General features: G+C 34.9%; 1 protein-coding gene across 5 annotated transcripts in view; it reads left to right on the top strand.

The window, feature by feature from the left end:
• The window catches only part of Bptf (bromodomain PHD finger transcription factor), a 134,668-nt gene that overhangs the window by 71,221 nt on the left and 43,183 nt on the right, over positions 1–20,264 (top strand). For all 5 annotated transcript variants that reach the window (XM_026402231.2, XM_077800460.1, XM_026402230.2 and 2 more), the window contains exons 9-13: positions 460–591; positions 12,279–12,408; positions 12,800–12,938; positions 15,201–15,380; positions 16,461–18,771. In XM_026402231.2, the coding sequence (XP_026258016.2) occupies positions 460–591; positions 12,279–12,408; positions 12,800–12,938; positions 15,201–15,380; positions 16,461–18,771 (2,892 nt within the window). The remainder of the gene's footprint in view (positions 1–459; positions 592–12,278; positions 12,409–12,799; positions 12,939–15,200; positions 15,381–16,460; positions 18,772–20,264) is intronic.

The raw sequence follows: 20,264 nt of genomic DNA, 5'->3' as shown, positions 1-20,264 counted from the left end.
AAGGTTAATTTTTTACTATAAATTACAAAACACTTTTAAAGTGATTGCTATGCCTTAAAAATGTCATTGCCAGAGAATTAAATGAAGTCGGTTTGGTCAGACAGTAAGGAAGCTAGAGGCATGGGTGTACTTGTAACTTGCTGAATCAGCACTAGCATTTGGATGATTTTTTTAGGAACCAGTCTTTATCCCTAGAAATCAAATGGAGTCCAGTCATTTCTGGTGGAGGCCATCAAGTCCAGAACATTGTAGAAGGACAAAGAATTGTGAGGACTAAATGATCTGAAATTCCTTCTAATGCTTAAAATCTGATTCTGTGAGCTTGAAACTTCCAGTTGTAGTATGTTTTTATCTCCACCTTAAAACCTTACTCACATGCACTGTAAGATGGAGTCATCATAAATTATGCTTTTAACTTGAAGATCAACCAAATGAAATAATTTTTCTTCTGAAATATAGGGCAAATTGGATCAAGGCAGTTCAGATGTGTAGCAAACCCAGAGAATTTGCATTGGCTTTAGCTATTTTGGAATGTGCAGTTAAACCAGTTGTGATGCTACCAATATGGCGGGAATCCTTAGGACATACCAGGTGAGTGAACTCTGACCCTCGTGAATGATGAATATTGGATATTGTTCTGGAAGTACTTATTGATTAAGAATGAAAGTTCATGTGGTTAAGAGTCTTACTAAAGATGTTACACTTCTTGGCCTCTGTTAGTTCTTATTTGAGATACAGGATTGTAATAAAGATCAAAAGAGATCACATATGGAAATTATAAATTTTTAAAAAATACTTTCATTTATTTATTTTTATGTGGTGCTGAAGATTGAACCCAGTGCCTCACACATGGGAGGCAAGCACTCTGCCACTGAGCCACAATCCCAGCCCAAATTATAAATATTTTTTTAAAGTAAAAAGTATTTTTTTTAATAGGAAGAACATTCATTTTTTTGAGTATCTGTTCTAGAATGTTCGAGTTACTGTGCTAAGGATCTGCCTTACACCCTTTTTTAGACTTGAATGACTGAACATCTTATAGCTTCCAAGTAGACCCAAAACTGTGTGACTTGGATAGATAAATTCTGAAACTTGAATCTGTTTAGCACAGATAGACTTACACAGAACAAAACTTTAGTCTTCAGAAGGTTATTACAAATTTAATATATACTTTTTATAAATATAAATATAAAATATATATTTTTTGCATTAAAAATGCAAATATTATTCAAGAATATAATCAAAAAATAAGAATCATTCTACCTTCCCCATTCCTCTATAGAGTTCATGTAATTTTTATTTTTTGTGGTAGTGGGGATTGAACACTGAGCCATACCCCAGTCCCCCGCCTACCTTTTAAATTTTACTTTAAGAGAAAGTCTTGCTAAATTGTTGAGGCTGGCCTTGAAATTTTAATCCTTCTGCCTCAGCGTCCCAAATTGCTGGGATTACAAGTATGCTCCACTGTGTCCAGCACCCTATGATTTTTAAAATATAAATATGTTTTGCATTACTTTCTACATTTGTTGTATTTTATAATGAATCTGTTTTTAAGTAATTTTATACCTACTGAACATTTTCATCTGCCAAAAGCTGCTTCCAGTTTTCTTTAGTGATTTCCCCGCATAATCTTATTGCTGTTCCTGTCTTCCTCCTGCCTTTTTCCTTCCCATTTGGAATATAATTGCTGCTATTTGTAGCGTTCTCCACAAATGAATGGATTCAATTTTGCCTAGCAACTGAAAAACAAGGTTAAACTAAGGTGCTGCAGAATTGTGCACTATGGGACAGGAGAGATGAGTGGGTGGCATGCTTCTGCTGTACTGTTTCTAGCCCTCTTTTATCAAGGTTGAGCCAGGAAAGAGAGTAACTGGGAGGCAGTGCTCTCTGTTTCTGTTGCTCCTTCTTATATTTACCTTCAGCCTTTCCCCAAACTGTTCTCTAGAAAAGGTGACCATCCTGAAACTTGTGTTGGTGGACCCTGAAGCCACATCTCTAGTGACAGATCAAAGCTTCAGGAACTATGATAATTGTTACTAAGTAAACCTTCCATTATTAGATGTAGTTTAAAATCACTAAATCATACCTTTTACTTATTTTTTTTTTTTCAAGTGCTGGACATTATAGTGGAAGATGGAATTCAGACTTTTTAATCCAGGTGTTTTTTTTTTCCTCCTTGCTTTGTCAATACAAGTGACTGGTCTCAAAATGTTCTTTAGACTTATAAAATTATGCTCTGAATTATATTAGTGTAAAATCTGGTAATATATATTTAATAATTATCGTTTAATATAATGTTAAGGGGAGATGAAATAGAATACTCTAAATTTATTTGAAAATTAGGGACCACGATTTAAGAAAATTAGAAATTAATAACAGGACTTCTACTTTTGGCAATGGTGTGGTTAACTAAATAGGTAACAAATTTCTAAAACTGGATCCTCAAGAAATTCAAACTAATATTTTATTCAAAACTATTTTGAGGTGTGGTACTGAGGATTGACCCCAGGGGCACTTAGCCACTGGGCCACATCCTCAGCATATTTTCTATATTATTTAGAGACAGGGTCTTACTGAATTGCTAAGTGCCTCACTGAGTTGCTGAGGCCGGCTTTGAACTTGCAGCCCTCTTGCCTCAACCTCCCAGGTCGCTGGGATTACAGGCATGTGCCATTATGCCCAGCTCAAAAAGATTTTTTATTGTGATAATTAATAAAAAGCTTTGAAAGCAGTCTAACAGTAATAATATTTTTAAAATATTCATAAATTATTGGGTTGGGGATATAGCTCAGTTGGTAGAGTTCTACCAACAAGGCCCTGGGTTCTAATCCACAACACCACAAAGACACATACACACCACCAAAAAAATAAAAAATAAAAATAAATTATCTTTGTGAAGAAAATTATGAAAATTTTTGTTGAGAAACATTAAATAATACAGAAAAAGTAGAAAACTTTCTCTTGTTTATGTACAGTGTCTTGACAACTTTAGGTTTTCTCCTATTAATATATAAATTAATTTTAATAACATGAAAAGTTTTAGTTGGGTTTTCTGTAGAATTGATGATACAAAAAAAAAAACAATAAGTGAAAAGGCAAATTTTAAAGACCAGGTGGGAGGGACTTGTTCTGCAAGGTAACTAGACTTCTTTTTTATTTTTTTAAAATATATTTAAAAAATATATTTTTAGTTGTTCGTAGACCTTTATTTTATTTATTTGTATATGGTTTTGAGAATTGAACCCAGTGCCTCACACATGGTAGGCAAGCTCTACCACTGAGCCACAATCCCAGCCCCCTACAAGACTTCTTTTAAAGCTATAATAATGCAGTGGTATAGACGCAAAGATAAACATAGACCAATGGTACAGCATAAAAAGAGTCCAGAATCAGACCAACCCATACATGGAAATGTAACACACAATTGAAGTAGCATTTACAGAGGATGGATGTTCAGGGAAAGGTGAGGGGGCAACGAGTTATCCATGTTGGTGGAAAATTGGGTTCTGTGTTTTATACCACAAAGAAGTCAATTCCAGATGAGCAAATCTTAAATGTGTAAAAGCAAAACTTTAACAAAACTCCAAAGAGAAATTATAGAACATTTTCGTTATAACCCTGGAAGAAACTCCCTGTTTGTTTCTCCCTGCCACCTCTTTCTTTTTCCCTTCTTCCTTTTTCCCTTCCTTCCTTGTTTTTATTTCCTGATACCCTTTCTTTCCTTCCATACTTATTCCTTTTCATGTTTTTTTTTTCTCTCCTGACTCATCTCCTGTGATATATATAAGGTAGACATTTCTTGAATTTATAAGCATGTTGCCAGATGAGAATGAGTGTGCAAGAGTGTGTATGTCTGTATACACTTCCTATGTTTAATAAATGATACAACTGTAAGATTCTGTGTAACATAAGGTGTAATGGATAATAATAAAAATGAAGCCACAGGCAGTGGTACATACATGTAACCCCAGCAATTTGGGAGGCTGAGGCAGGAGGATCATAAGTTCAAAGCCAGCATCAGCAACTTAGTAAGGCCCTAAGCAACTTAGCAAGACTCTGTCGTAGAAAGTAAAAAGGGCTGGTGATGTGGCTCACTGGTTAAGTGCTCTTGGGTTCAATCCCCAATTATGTCCCCCGTTCCCAGCCCCCCTCCCCCCCAAAAAAAAGAACATCTGTGAATTAACCACCGAATTTAAAAATAAGGACATTACCATGATTGCATCTGGTTTTCACTCACATTATCTTATTTCTCCCGAGTAAACCACTGTTTTGGGGCAAGGGGAGCGGGTGATTGAACCTAGGGTCTTGTATATGCTAGGCAAGCACTCTACTGTTGAACTACATCCCTAGTTCTTTGTATTTTATTTTGAGACAGGGTGTTTCAAACTTGCCCTTGCTGGTTTCAAACTTGTGATCCTCCTGCATGAGCCCCCTAAGTAGGCAGGATTATAGGCATGGACCACCACACCAGCTAGATAACCACAACCTTAAAGTTTGTGTTTTATAATATGCTTCCTTTATAGTAGTAGCTTGTTTTTTGTTGGATTTGGGCTGCCTTGTAATAATGTATTATCCTAAAAGACTGGGTCATGGACTGGTTGAATATATTTTTGTTGTTTTATTGTAATTGGTAGTATCTACAATATATTAAAGAACTCTTACAGTTCAATAATATGAAAAACATGAAGCCATTTAGTAGGGGGAAAAAGACTAAAAATATAATTTACTCAAGAAGAGACACAAATAGCCAAGAAGGCTGAAAAGGTGCTTAACAATTTCATGGTAAGTTGGGAAATGCACATCAAAACCATAGGCTACTGTTCCACATCCATCAAATTGTCAAACTTTTAAAGAAAGAGTATATTAAGAAAGAGGTGACATAAGAGAAGACAGCTCTAATACACTCTAATACAACCCTAATACAGATCAGTAGTATAATGAGTGGTGTAAAAAGTTAAGTTTGGTGAAAAAGTTAATGCAATTCTTGTATTTAATATCATGGAGGAACTATATTACATGTTTACACAAGGACATACGTTAGATGAGTGTTCCTTAGAATTTTATACTTAATGGTAAAATTTGAAAATAATCCCCAAATAGCCATCATCAGGCAAGTTTAAATTTTGACATTGTCTTATAATGGATTACTATGTACCAGCAAAAGTCAAATTAGAGCAACAATTGTAATGAAATTGGATCTGTAAATATGGAAGAAAGTGAAAAGAGTTCTTTCACTAAAAATATGTAGCAAAATGAAATTAAACCTCTATCTCTCACCCCTGAACAAATCAACTCAAAGTTGATCAAAGACTGAGGCACTAGAACAGAGACCCTGCGCCTAATAGAAGAAAAAATAAGTGCAAATCTTCGGTCTAGGATTTGACTTCCTTAACAAGACTCCTAAAGCACATGAAGTAAAATCAAGAATCAATAAATGGGATGGATTCAAATTAGAAAGCTTTTTAGCAAAGGAAATAATCAGTAATGTGAGAGTCAACAGATTGGGAGGAAATCTTTACCACATGCACCTCCTATAAAGCATTAATTTCTAGGATATACAAAGAACTCAGAATACTTAACACCAAAAAAACAAATAAGCTAATCAATAAATGGACCAAGGAACTGAACAGACAGACACTTCACAGAAGAAATATAGTCGATCAACAATATATAGTGTTCAACATCTCTAGCAATTAGAGAAATGCATTTCATCTAATGAGATTTCACCTCACTCCTGTTAGAATGGCAGTCATCAAGAATATAGGTGACAATAAATGTTGGCGAGGATGTGGGGAAAAAGGTGCACTCGTACATTGCTGGTGGGACTGCAAATTGGTGCAACCACTTTGGAAAGCAGTATGGAGATTCCTCAGATAACTGGGAATGGAACCGCCATTTGACCCAGCTATTGCACTCCTTGGTTTATACCCAAAGGACTTAAAATCAGCATACTGCAGTAATGCAGCTACGTCAATGTTTATAGCAACTCAATTCACCATAGCCAAACTGTGAAACCAGCCTAGGGTACTTCAGTAGATGAATGGATAAAGAAAATATGATATTTTCTTTATCCATTCAGTGGAATAATATTTAGTGGAATATTATTCAGCTTTTAAAAAAGTGAAATTATGGCATTTGCCAGTAAATGGATGGAGTTGCAGAATATCATACTAAGGAAAATAAGCCAGTCCCTAAAAACCAAAGGCCAATGTTTTCCTTAATATGCAGATGCTAATTCACAGTAAGACATGCAGGGTCAGGGTGGGGCACTAGAGAAGAATAACATTACCTTAGATTAGATGGAGGGAAGGAGAGAGGATGTAGGGATAGGAAAGATAGTAGAATAAAACAGACATTATTACTTAATGTATATATGCTACTGCATGACCAATATGATTCTAAAACGTGTACTCAGAAAAGTGAAAAATTATCTGTGATGATATATCAAAGTGCATAAATGCATGTCATGTATAACTAATTAAAACAAATAAAAAATTAATAAAAATACTTGTAGTTTGATATTATTTGTTTAAAGCATGTATGCTAATATATTACAATATTATTGAGGGAATGTAGATATTTATGGTTAATGTTTTAAGAAATTCAAGGGCTGTGTGCTTGAAGCTTAAGAAATAATACTTAAGTAAAATATGATCAAGAAGTCATTATGAAAACTAAAACAATTTTGATTTGGATGTTAATGAAAGCTACATATATTGAAATTTGTAGGATGCAATTAAAAAGTTCCTAGAGGAAATTGGTTGTCCTCAGTGTTTGTATTAAAAAAGAAAAACTGCAAATTAGTTAGCGAGGAATACATCTCAAAGAGGCAATGTAAAGGAAAGAAATGTTGAAAATAAGGACAGATTTAATGAAATAACAAACATACATACCTTAGATGTGTAAAATTATAATTCACAAACTTCTGATAAGATTATTAAGGAAAATAAAAAAGGAAAGCCAGAAAACTCAAATGACTGATATCAAGAATAAAGAAAGGAACTTACTAACCAATATTTCTGATTCTCTAGTACTAGCACTGGGGATTTTAAAGCTCTTACAGGTCCCCTGACAAAATAGCCAGGCTTCCTACATTCATAGAGAAAGCAGTCACCTTGGTTTACTTGAGGTTGGAGGGGGAGTAGGAAAGGAGATGCTATGGTGATCTGTCTTTAGATAGTAGGTTATGGACCACACTTAGAAAAAGGATTTCTGGTTATATTACTGCATCTGTGATTGTTTAATTGTTTGAAATTCAGGAATCAGAAAATTTAAAGTTTTATACTGAAATAGAAAATGAGGAGAATCTTGTAGATCATAATTTCTATTAGCATATAAAATGACAAACAAACTATGGTGCATACCTGTAATTCTAGTGACTTGGGAGGCTGAGGTAGAAGAATTGCAGATTGCAATTTAGTAAGACACTGTCTCAAAATAAAAAGAGTTGGGGACTCATGATGTAACTTGGTTGTAAAGTATCCCTAGGTTCAAAACTCAATACTCACCTCCCAAAAAAAGATAGGAAAAAAACTTGATAAAAAGAAGTAGGCAGGGGCTGGGATTATAGCTCAGTGGTAGAACACTTGCTTAGCATTTGTGAGGCACTGGGTTCAATCTGCAGCACCACATACATACATACATACACACATAAATAAATAAATAAATACATACATACATACATAATTTTTAAAAAAAGACGAATAGAAAATTATGGCCCTGTTTCCTTTATTAATATTTATTAGTGATGAATAACTAATAAATAGATGTGTACATGGGAAATCTTAAATAAAATATTAGCAAATATACTCAGGAAGAAATTAAAAGAATAGAAACCTGGATTCTTTCTAGGCATGGTTAACGTGGTCTAATATTAGATTAATATTTAAGAAGTCAAAGAAAGAAAAATTTATGATCAGTTCATTAGATGCCAGAAAAGTTTTGGTTTTGTCAGTTTATTATCAATTATTGTTGTTTTTTAAAGCTTAAATAATAATACGAAGTCTTTTTTTTTTTTAATGGTAAAGATTTATATCAAACCAAACCATTTTCCTTCTCTCTGCAACCTTTGAAGCATTCCCTTTATGGTGGAACAAAATAAAGATGCCTATTACATTTTTTTTTAATTTTCATTTTTTGATTCATGTAGATGGATAGCATGCCTTTTTATTTTTTTGTTTTCATGTGGTGCAAAGGATTGACCCAGTGCCTCACATGTGCTAGGCAAGCGCTTTGCCACTGAGCTACAGCCCCAGCGCCCCCCCCTTTCAATTCTTATTTATTTATTTATTTGTTTGTTTATTTTTTGTGGTGCTGGGGATTGAACCAAGGACCTTGTACATGCAAGGCAAGCATTCTACCAACTGAGCTACATCCCCAGCCCCTTTTCTATATTTTGACTTTAACTAAAAACAATAGCCAGTGCAAGTTGCCAAGAGATATATGTAAACATTGCCAAGATATAGGCTCAGTTATTATAATCGAATTATGTACTTAGGAAATCCCCTCATGGCTGAAATTCTATCAGAAACAATATGAAAATTAAATAAGATTTGTGGCATACTAAATAAAAAGCTTTCATGTAAACAAACAATAACCATGTAAAAAACACCAGGGGCCTTACTTCTGAGTTAAAATAGCAAATTAGATTTAATTCTGTTCCTCGCTGACTTCCATCAAAGCGGGCAAAGGGGTGATAATGGACCTGTTTTGCACTGCAGTCGGCCAGGTACCGTGATTGTGGTGGGCCCTGTGTCTTCCTGAACATGCTCATAACCCTGCCCTCTAACTCACCAAAAAAGCTCTTATAAACTTTTGTTAAAGCTACAGACAGACTGTGTGACACAGAAAGAAGGTCATATTTTATTGGGAAATCTTTGTAGTGACAATATTTCTCTTGCTCATGCAGCTAGTTTTATGCTTGCTACTGAGTTTTCAAAAGCCAAACTTTTTCACTATTTTACTACATAGGTAGTAAAACCGAGAGGAGATAAACAAGGTAATATTTAACACAAAAGTTGAAGTAGTAATTGCCAAGGGTTAGGAAACATAAGCTTTTGATACATTGCTTATTGGTAAAGTTCAATTTTTTAACTTTGTTGCATTTTATATATTTAAAAAATCTTGAGTGAAAAGATGCCAGCAATAACCAATAAAGCTGACAAACTCCTAGGAATAAATATTCAGGACTTGCATAAAACAATCCTTAAAACTTGACTAAAGTCTTAAAGAATACTTTGCCTTGTGAAGAGGATTTGCCCTCCTGAGACTGTGGGAGGCTTGACCAAAATGATATTAATAGTTCATCTAGAAAAATTAATGTGTAAGAATAGCCTTAGGGAAATGGATATTAAGAATAGGTGTTAGAGCATATTTTGAAACTAATCAAAATAATCTTGCTAAAGGAGGGGAGTGGAATAGATTAGGAAATTCAGAAACAGATTTAAATGCATGTGGGAATTTAGCAAGTGGTAGAAATCAAAGAGGGCATGTTTGGGGAAAATGTCACTTAGATCCTGCCTTAGCAAAAACGTTCAGATTGATGAAGATTTAAAAAAAAGTAAAGAAAAAGAAAAAAGAAAAAGAAAAAAAATCAAAACCCTAAAACAAAGAAAATTGCAATACAAAAGCATGGATTAATTTATATTTTTGTTGTGATACTTTCTTTTTAAACAGATAAAAACCCCAGATGGCATACAGGAGAAAAGTGGATACATGTATTTAAAATTCTGTGTGGAAAAATATTATAATCATATTCAAAAGACAGAGGAAAAATATTTGCACCACAAATGGAAAATGTCCTTAATTGACAAAAGACCTTTTATAAATGAAAAGGACTAATAGTCCAGTACAGACAAGACAAAGGAATTGAACAGACATTGTGCAGAAAAATAAATATGAAAGGCCAGTAGACATAAAAATGATTACTTCTCTCATAATTAAAGAACCATGGGATAGCATATTTTACTACTCAGTTGGGCTAACAATTTGGAAGGTTGATACTAACTCAGCTCGTATGGATGTGCGGGACAACAGGTTGTCCTTGTAATGAAAGGGAGGCTGGAGTGCACAGTTCTGAGGAGCAGTTTGGCACTGTCTCAGCATGTTAAGTGCAAGAACTTCTGGTCTCAGCCATCCCATCACTAATGAACCTAGAGGGATATTCCCCAAGTTTACCATGAAAGATATGCTATAAAAAATGTTGTATGCAGTAGTTTTAGTATAATAACAGAACAGAATCCTGGGCACTGCACGGATACCAGGAGTGAAGTTGATGCTCAGTCCATTCCTTGGACTCAGTCCATTCCAGCTCTCGGATGACTGTGTGGATGAGGATGGACAGTCTGCCATCCAGTGCGCCCACCAGAATGGAGTGGCTGCTGAAGCCTGCATGTTACCAGTCTGTTAGAACGTCCTTTCTGTGGCCTCCAGGCTACCAGTAGTGACAAAGATTTCTTCCTAACAAACAGGACTGAAGTCCTGCCAAGCTCCCCTGTGATTCTGCCTCTTCCCATAAGGATCATCTTGATAGCAGTGATTTTTTTTTTTTTAACTGAAAAAAAGAATAGAATTTTCTCAGGGACAGTCAACATCACAGATTAGCTGTAATAACTATAATAAAATAAAGCTGTTTGTTATTAGCTATTTTAGCTATCACACTTAACAGCTTGCCTCAGTAAAGTGTAAATCATTTGAATTTGAGGATAGAAACCAAGAGCCCCAGAGTGTCATGGTGCTAGCATTTTCCACACAGTGCTCCATTCCAGGCCTCTCTCAGAAGATGGCTCAGTTATTATGTGGACCTGGCCTTTCAGAGGTGGAAGAAGCCAAGGTAACAAAAACTCTGGAAACTACTATTGGGTTCTGGCATTGGCACTCAAGGCATCCACCATGCTATGCCTCTGGAGCTTGTTTCACTCCTGGTTCTGAGAGTGTTGGTGAATAGATGGTATTTGAGTAGGTGAGTTAGTTGCTACTGAGAAACTACCACCTTTCCCCTCCAGCCATTATGTTAGGAGAACCTGGAGGGGCCTTATGGAGAATGTTCTCTATTGTAGTTGTGTGCAGTCAATAGTCATGAACTCTCAACATGGGGGAACTATGAACTGAGGTCCTATGATCATAGGAACACAAAGACTTCTTAAAAAAGGACAAGGAAGGAGGGCAGGGAGAAAAAGGAAGAGAAATAGGGAATGTTTGATGTAAAATGAAGATAAAATGAATTCAGTTTTCCCTTCCTTCTTGCAACGCTACACCAAGTTGACAAAAGGCCTCTGTTCTTTCCCACGTAGGTGTGCATGAGAAATTTGCTTCCTCTGGTTTGATCGGGATAAAAAGCAGTTTTGCCACTGGAGCTCTTAGAGGCAAAAGCTCCTCTCTTTGTAGATTTTGGTTCATGTCTGTTTACGAGCAGTATTCCCACTCATGAAAATCTAGACTAATCACCTAAATGTAGAATCTCACACAGGCCTGCATGTTACTGGTAGGTGCATAGGTGCCTGTTTTCTTGCCTGATAAAAGGGGGTGGCTGTGCCGTTTGTCTTATGATTGAGTTCATTGTGGACCTTCTTTCCTGATTCCTCCTGTCATCCAAAAGGGGGCGCCCCATGGGCCCCTTTTTCTTTGGATATAGTAAACCAGAACTCTCTGTTAGTGGATCCTGTGAAGACTTTAAAATCTCCAGTGCTAGTTGATTAAAAACAAAAGCTTTTGGATTTGTTGGACTTTGTGGGAAGGAAAAAAACACTGAAAATATACTTTCATAGTGAACTAATTCAGTCAGATATAGTTTCTCCTTGCAGCAGCATAATTTTTTAGTTCTTTTAAAAAGATCTTTTACTCTGAAAGATCTACTAGTATAATTATTCACTGATTATAAACTAGTTGTGTGTGTTCTAGCAGTATCCTGTGTGTAAATGCACAATAACCTATGTAAAAGGTAAAAGATTTGTAAGATCTTAAGAGAAACCTGAGTGTGCATGATGGACTATATAAAGGGATACATAAATGATATATGCATGAAATCTTTCAAGAATAAAACAGAAGTCTTTCTTTCAGGAAGGTATATGAAAAAGATAGCCATTTTTGCCATTTTCTATTCTGACTTTTCCTGTTATAAAATTCTACATCTGTTTATTTTTGTCAGTTGGCATTGGGTTTGTGGGATTACAACTAACCACTCTTTGGTTTTGTGCCTAATTTTCAGTATAGTGTTTTTTACCTTTTTTATTTTTTTCAAAGTTAAGTGTATTTCTGTTTTTGTATCTATGTGTTTTTAGGTTACATAGAATGACATCAATTGAAAGAGAAGAAAAGGAGAAAGTAAAAAAAAAAGAGAAAAAACAAGAAGAGGAAGAAACAATGCAGCAAGCTACATGGGTAAAATACACATTTCCAGTTAAACATCAGGTAATTTTAAAAAGTGTTAGCTACCATTTTTGTTTTTGACCTTTATTTTACAACTTCAAATAACTTATAATTTTCACTTCTCACATAACCTTTTAATTAATACAGTTGCGATGAAGTACATCTTTCTGATAATTTTATAAGCCTAGATTCCTCTTACTAAAGATTAGTGTGTGAGACCAATTTGTTGAAATTGCTATTAAAAAAAAAAAACTATAACTTTGTTCAAAGTTTGCATTTTAGAAATAATTGTAAGTTCTTTTATAAATCTCTGATTCCCAGTGAAAATTAAATTGATTGATAAATTCTGTTTGCCTGAATCTTACTCTTGTTTGATAATGTGTAATGCCACACATGTTATGTTGTTTGATTAACTTGTTTTCATTTATACCAGGTTTGGAAACAAAAAGGAGAGGAGTATAGAGTAACAGGATATGGTGGCTGGAGCTGGATTAGTAAAACTCATGTTTATAGGTTTGTTCCTAAATTGCCTGGCAATACTAATGTGAATTATAGGAAGTCATTAGAAGGAAGTAAGTAACTGAGTCTTTTAATATTTATGTTTAATATGAAAATTTTAAATACTTAGTTTCTTTTACTAATAAAAATTATATTTTTTTCTGAATAACCACATTTGAATTGTATTATTTTCTTATAAACTGATAGTATATTGGTCATATTTTGGGTAAAAGCATTTCTGAAACTTCTGATAGTATGTGCAAAATTACTGTTGTTGCTTACTAATTATAAACTCTTAAATTTAAAAAATTATCTATATTCACAGGATTTTGGTATCTAGAATTGCAGTTAAAGAAATACTATACAAAGGGGCTGGGATTATAGCTCAGTGGTAAAATGTTTGCCTAACACGTGCGAGGCACTGAGTTCAATCCTCAGCACCACATAAAATTAAATAAAATAAAGGTATTGTGGCTAACTACAACTAAAAAAAAAGATGAAATGCTGTACAAACAATTATTTATTTTTTTGAAACCACAGCCACTTAATTATAGTATTGCTTTTCTAAAATATTAAACTCAATTCTGGCTGACTTCTGGAGGAGTCACATATCTGGTAACCACAGCATTATTGTACATAGCAAACCTAGAAAGGAAGTGATCAAGTCTCCTATCACAGTCATATAAATGAGCTTTGTTTTTGATTTACTATTGGCTAACAAACTTTAGCATTTAGAATCACAGATTAGAGATAGACTTTCCTTTTCAAAGACTAAATGACACACCAGTGTTCACATAGGCAGAAAGTAATAAATCCCTGACCAGATTCTGTGGCTCTTGGCTTCTGTAGCCCTGTTTACTGTCTGCCACACAGTCTCTTCCCTTTGTTACCTAAGTGATTTTCAAGAACCACTGTGCTAACTACGTATTATAATCTGCTGTTTTATGTTATGATGTGTTCTTCCCTGTGAAACCTATATGTAGTGCATAATAGTGTGTACTTACCTAATTAATCAATTTGGCTTCTTTGTGAATGGCTGTGATGAAACCTGGACTGGTAGATTTGTGCTATTGTTAATATAGAAAAGTTAATATTGGTTTATCTTTGAATAGGAAAAATACATACTTTATAAGTATCATTGGAATTTATTTTGTCAGGTCTAGTAGTATCTTGGAAATTGTTCATTGAAATTCTATTTGATAAATAGCAACAGTCAATACTCAGTTATATTATTAGCAAATTATATCCATTATAATAAGTTCCATCAGATTATTGCAAGGCTCTTTTATTACCATTTTTGTTGTTCTAGTTATCCTCTTAGGACTCAAAATCTAGAGAGCTCTTTCATTGTGTCTGAACTGGTTTGATACATACATAGTAAAATACAGATGATCAATGTACAGATTATTTATGCTTTTGCATATTTACTTTATATCTACTTAGTATAAGATTTCTCATATTCAGATGCCAGACTTTATTTAGTCTGGTACCAAGTTGATTTTTTTTTTTTTTTTTTGTGCCATATAGGGGTTGAACCCAGAGCCTTGAACATGCTACACCCCTAGCCCTAGCAAGTTGGGTCTTTTTGAGCCTTTCTTCCCAGGTGGTAGCAGGGAATAAAGCAGCAGTGCATACTGCCCCTGGCTCTGGGCTTAACTACGAAATAGAAATCATAGTGGAGGCAATAGTAACCACCAATTAATTCTGGCAGAACTACCTGTTGCTATAGTAATAGCTAACCATGTCCGATTGGGTGATGGAGGCACATTTATGTTGAAAAACAGAGAAATGCACTTTGGGAAACTTTTGACTTGGCCCCTCAAGACCAGAGTGTTAGATGTGTTTGGTTGGCTGTTATTCTCTGACCTCTGGCATCGCTTTAAAAATGGGCATTTATATTGCACAACATTTTTTAATCTTAGTAAAGATTAGATTTGAGATACTATTTATGTTAAGTAGACTTTTTTTTTTTTTTTTTAATATGATGCTGGATATTGGAACTTGGGGCCTCACGACATGCCAGGCAGGGACTCTCTCATTAAACTGCATCACCAGCCCATGAAGATCTTCAGTGCAAGAAAAAAATCCAAAAATTTATAGTTGTCTATTTTAAATACCAAGGTTCTGAAAACTTGTAGAAGGGGCTACTAGTGGCTTGTTAAAAATTTTTTTTGAGCAACTTAATGTAAAAAATTATAATGTACCTTCAGCTTTTTTGTTTTAGTGAAATATAGCTTACTGGAAAATACTTGGTTATTTCTATTAAGCTGTATACATTAAAGTAAATTTCTAATATTGTAAATAATTGTAATTGACATAAATGTGGTTCTTTTTAGCCAAAAATAGCATGGATGAAAATATGGATGAATCAGATAAAAGGAAAAGTCCACGAAGTCCAAAAAAAATTAAAGCAGACCCGGATTCTGAGAAAGCTGAAGTAAAAGATGGAGATGCTGCAAAAGGAACAGATCAAAGTGAAATGGAGATCTCAAAGAGTACTGAAAAGAAGGTCCAAGGTAAAGAGAGGCCAAGTGGAGGGCAGCCTCGGTGTGGTGAGAGTGCAGGGCATCAGATTCACACCACAGTGTGTCTGTGTGATAGGGTAACAGCTTTATTGAAACATAATTTATACATTTTACAGTCCTCCCTATTGAAGTGTAAATACAGTGGTTTTAGTATGTTTCCAGAGTAGTTCAACCATTACCACATCAATTTTAGAACATTTTCATCACCTGGAAAGGAAGTCTGGAAAGGAAGTCTCATACTCACCAGCAGTCACTTCCCAGTCCTTTCTCAGATGTCCCCAGCTCACCAATCTATTTCTGTCTCTGTGGATTTGACTGTTTGGGACATTTCACTTAAGTGGAATCAGATAATATGCTTTCCTTTATGACTGGCTGCTTTATTTTCGTGGTTCATCCATATTGTAGTGTATTTTAGTACTTTATTTCCAAATAAATATTACATTGGATTGATTGGCCACATTTTGTTTATCTAGTCATTGCCTGATGGACTTTGGGCTGTTTCCACTTTTTAGCTATTATGAATAATGCTGCTAATGAAATTCATGTACAAGTATTTTTGTAGAAATACCTAGGAGTGGAATTATTGAATCATATGTTAACTCATGTTTACCTCGGAGTGGAATTGCTGAATCCTATGGTAACTCATGTTTACCTTTTGAAAAACTAGTCTTTTGTTAAAAGTAGTTTTTAAAAAACTATATGAGCTAGACAGTGCATGCATCTAAAGATACTTAACTATAAAGTACAAAATCTTCCACTAGTTTGTGCAATAGCATATCACACACTAAGTAATTTTCCATTACAGCATTCCATCTTTTAGATACTAAGAATCAGAATATTTGGTAATTGTAAATTTGTGAATTTAGAAATATATATTTTATGTGTTTTTTTTACCTTTTATAAAGTTTAGCCCTGTTCATATTTTAATCATGTATCAAGAGCTTTGAAATATTTACTTTTTTAAAGCCCTGATGTGAAAAGAAGAAAAACAGGTCCTTTTAAAAATAACAGTCTCATAAATTCCTCGTTTTAGAGTAGAAATTACACTTATTAAATGTCTTTATTTCACAGATGTTAAAGAACTTTTATATTCTGACATTGATAAATCCCTCAAGGAAGAACCAATGGAAATAGATGATGATGTGAAAACAGTGTCCCAAATAAATTGTCAGGAAAGTTCTCAAGTAGATGTGGTCAATGTCAGTGAAGGTTTCCATCTAAGGACTAGTTACAAAAAGAAAATAAAATCATCCAAACTAGATGGACTTCTTGAAAGGAGAATTAAACAGTTTACACTGGAAGAAAAACAACGCCATGAAAAAATGAAGTTGGAGGGCGGAATGAAGGGCCCAGGAAAGTCTTCTCAAAGTTCTTTGAAAAGTCTTTCTGAGTCACCAGTAATAACAAAAGCAAAAGAAGGGTGTCATAGTGACTTGCTTAGACAAGAACAGAGCCCCGGTGTAGGTCATGGTACAGCAGAGGACTGGACTCAGGGGTGCTCACAAAGTGATTCCTCGCTTCTTGGAATCAGTGATCCTAGTCTTAACAGAGACAAACGTCATCCAAAAGATCAGGCGTTAGATGATGTCTCCAATCAGAGTCCCAGGATGAACTATCACAAACAAAATTCTATTGAAAATGACATAGATGAGAATGTCTCTGAACCTGCCAGTAAAGGCCAGGAACTTGGTAAGATTCAAACAAAAGGAAGTGATGTTTTCATTGATGACTCTAAACCAGCCAGTACAGATGATATTGATACTTTGATCTATAAGAACAAAAAACCACTCATACAGGGGGATAATGACACCATCGTTTCATCTTCCAAGAGTGCTCTACTTCCATCAGTACCTAAGAGTACTAGTGACCGAGATGCCCCATCTCTGTCAAAAGCATCGGACTTTGATGGAAAACTAGGATGTGACTCTGAATATAATAGCACTTTGGAAAATAGTTCTGATACTATGTCTATTCAAGATAGCAGTGAAGAAGATATGATTGTTCAAAATAGCAGTGAAGGTGTTTCTGAACAGTTCATAACTCCAGAACAAGGTAATGAAAGCTTGGAGCCATTGAAATGTGAGTTTGTTTCTGATAAGTCCACTGGAAACCGTGATGACAGGCTGCAGGGTAAGGTAACTGAAACAAATGGTAAAAAAACAAGTCAACAGCACAAGTTAGAGGAGAGGCCAGTTAATAAATGTATTGATCAAATAAATCTAAAAAATATCACTGACAAAAGGAATAGTGAAAATCGAGAGTCAGAAAAGAAAAGCCAGAAAGCAAGCACATTTCAAATAAATGGAAAAGATAATAAACCTAAGGTATGTTTGAAAGGTGAATGTTTGAAAGAAGTCTCCGAAAGTAAAATCATAAGTGGTAATGTTGAACCAAAGGTTAATAATATAAATAAAATAGTTCCTGAAAATGATATTAAGTCATTAACTGTTAAACAGTCAGGTGTAAAGCCATTCATTAATGGTGATGTTATTATGGAAGATTTTAATGAAAAAAATAATTCAGATACAAAGTCACGTGTACTGAGTTCTTCAGCTGGTGCAGGTAATTACCAAGATAGCCTTGAGGCGCTACCATCATCAACCAAAGAGTCTGACAGTACAGAGCCCCCCTCGCCTCTACCATCTTGTCCTGGAAGCAGTTCATTTAATCAGGTAGAAGATATGGAAATCGAAGCCTCAGAAGTTAAGAAGGTTACTCCATCACCTATCACGTCTGAAGAGGAATCTAACCTCAGTAGTGATTTTATTGATGAAAATGGTCTGCCCTCCAACAAAGATGAAAATGTTAATGGAGAAGCTAAAAGAAAAACAGTCATCACAGAAGTTACCACGATGACATCCACAGTGGCCACAGAGTCAAAAACCGTAATCAAGGTAGCAAAAGGTGATAAGCAAACTGTAGTCTCTTCCACAGAAAATTGTGCCAAGTCCACTGTCACAACCACCACTACAGTAACAAAGCTATCCACCCCCTCCACTGGCAGCAGTGTGGACATCATCTCTGTAAAGGAGCAAAGCAAAACGGTAGTCACCACGACAGTGACAGACTCACTGACCACTGCAGGAGGCACACTGGTAACATCCATGACTGTGAGCAAAGAGTACTCCACAAGAGACAAGGTGAAACTGATGAAATTTTCAAGACCGAAGAAGACTCGCTCAGGTACAGCTCTACCATCCTACAGAAAGTTTATTACCAAGAGCAGCAAGAAGAGCATATTTGTTTTGCCTAATGATGACTTAAAAAAGTTGGCAAGAAAAGGAGGAATCCGAGAAGTCCCTTATTTTAATTATAATGCCAAACCTGCCTTGGACATATGGCCGTATCCTTCTCCTAGACCAACCTTTGGTATCACATGGAGGTATGTGCTTTAGAATGTATTTGGGGGAGGGACAAAGGTTTAAAAAAATTATCTCCTAAAAGTATCTCATTTTCTAACAAAATGAGATAATAGAGATAAGATAGGGAAGCATCTGTTTAGTGACCAAAGTTAGTAACTGGAAGTAAAACATAGGAAACTTCCAACTCAGCCAGCTTACGTAGGTAACAACTTTACTAAGGAAAAAATGTTTTAAAAATTAAAATGTAAGGGAATTCTTTAACACGACTTCTAGTTTTAACTTTCACATGACGAAAAGAACACGTTGAACCTGGTTGTTTTTGTGTCTAACTTTGCAAGTTATTGCCATATTGTTTACTCTTGAACAAGATAACCACAGAATTGGATAATCACCATCTTTCTGGAATGTTTGTATTGTATAGGTGATTCATGGAAACCTAAGACATAAGGAAACATGACTATAAATTGTATAAAGTTCATCATAATGTGGAAATCTTCCTAATGTAGTTTATTTGCATGATAAACATGTTTGGAGTTCTGCTATTTATATGAGAAAAAGTACATCCTGCTATTCCTTAGGAAAGTTTGAAACCCAGAAATAGTTCTAATTTAAAAATTTCTGGGCACTTCAGGTATGGGGGACAAATCATAAGTATATAGTATTGGCAGTTATAAAGTCATGTAGTTTTTATATTCTGAAGAGATCTTAGAAGTTCTTTTATAGATATGTGATGATTTGTCTCTGACTCTAGAAGGGCAGCATTAGGAATTAGTGCCTGGTTTTCCTAAATCCCATTCTAGTATTTTATCTCCTGTTATCTCACATTTCACATATTTGTCCTTTTTCGTGTCTTTTTTTCTTATCTTTTCAATCTTATAATTGAGAAGGATGGAAGTAAACATTGGAAACAGAAGTGTATGGGAAATATACTTGAGGAAATCAGGATTGATCTTAGTAGCTATTAGATTTTGCTAGATTCCTGAAATTATTATTTCAGCAAGTTACTAAGCAGATTTCATTTCTTTTAAGATTTCATTTCTGTGTCTTTTTTATGTTTCCAATTTCTTTAAAATTACACTTTTTTGTGTCCTTTATTTTACAGTCAGCTAGTATCAGAAAAGACCAAAAAAGAATGTAAATAAGTGCTCTCTATAAAGGAATTAACTTACTAATACAAGCAGTCTTAGTTTGTATGACCAAGTTTTTTATAACTCATCTTTTGATTTGAAATAAAATATCATCACTCCATTACACATTCAATAGAGACAGCTGAAAAGTACAATTTCTCTGCAGGGCCTGCAATGAAGGATTTGCAGAATCCTGCAGGGAATCAAGGAACTCTTCATTACAGTTCATGGATTTGTAGGATTACTCTGCACTTTTCTGCTTTCTTCATTGAGAGCGGTCCCAAAATGTATCCTTGACTGTCCTGCAGGTAACTTCTTTCCCACTGGAAAAGTTACTGTGTACAAATAGTTTAATTAAAATGACCTGGCAGTTGCGGAGGCTGGCC

Source organism: Urocitellus parryii, chromosome 7, assembly GCF_045843805.1.
Source record: "Urocitellus parryii isolate mUroPar1 chromosome 7, mUroPar1.hap1, whole genome shotgun sequence".
Taxonomy (NCBI): Eukaryota; Metazoa; Chordata; class Mammalia; order Rodentia; family Sciuridae; genus Urocitellus; species Urocitellus parryii.
The sequence above is the reverse complement of the archived record's forward strand: the minus strand, read 5'-3'. Positions and strand labels throughout refer to the sequence as shown.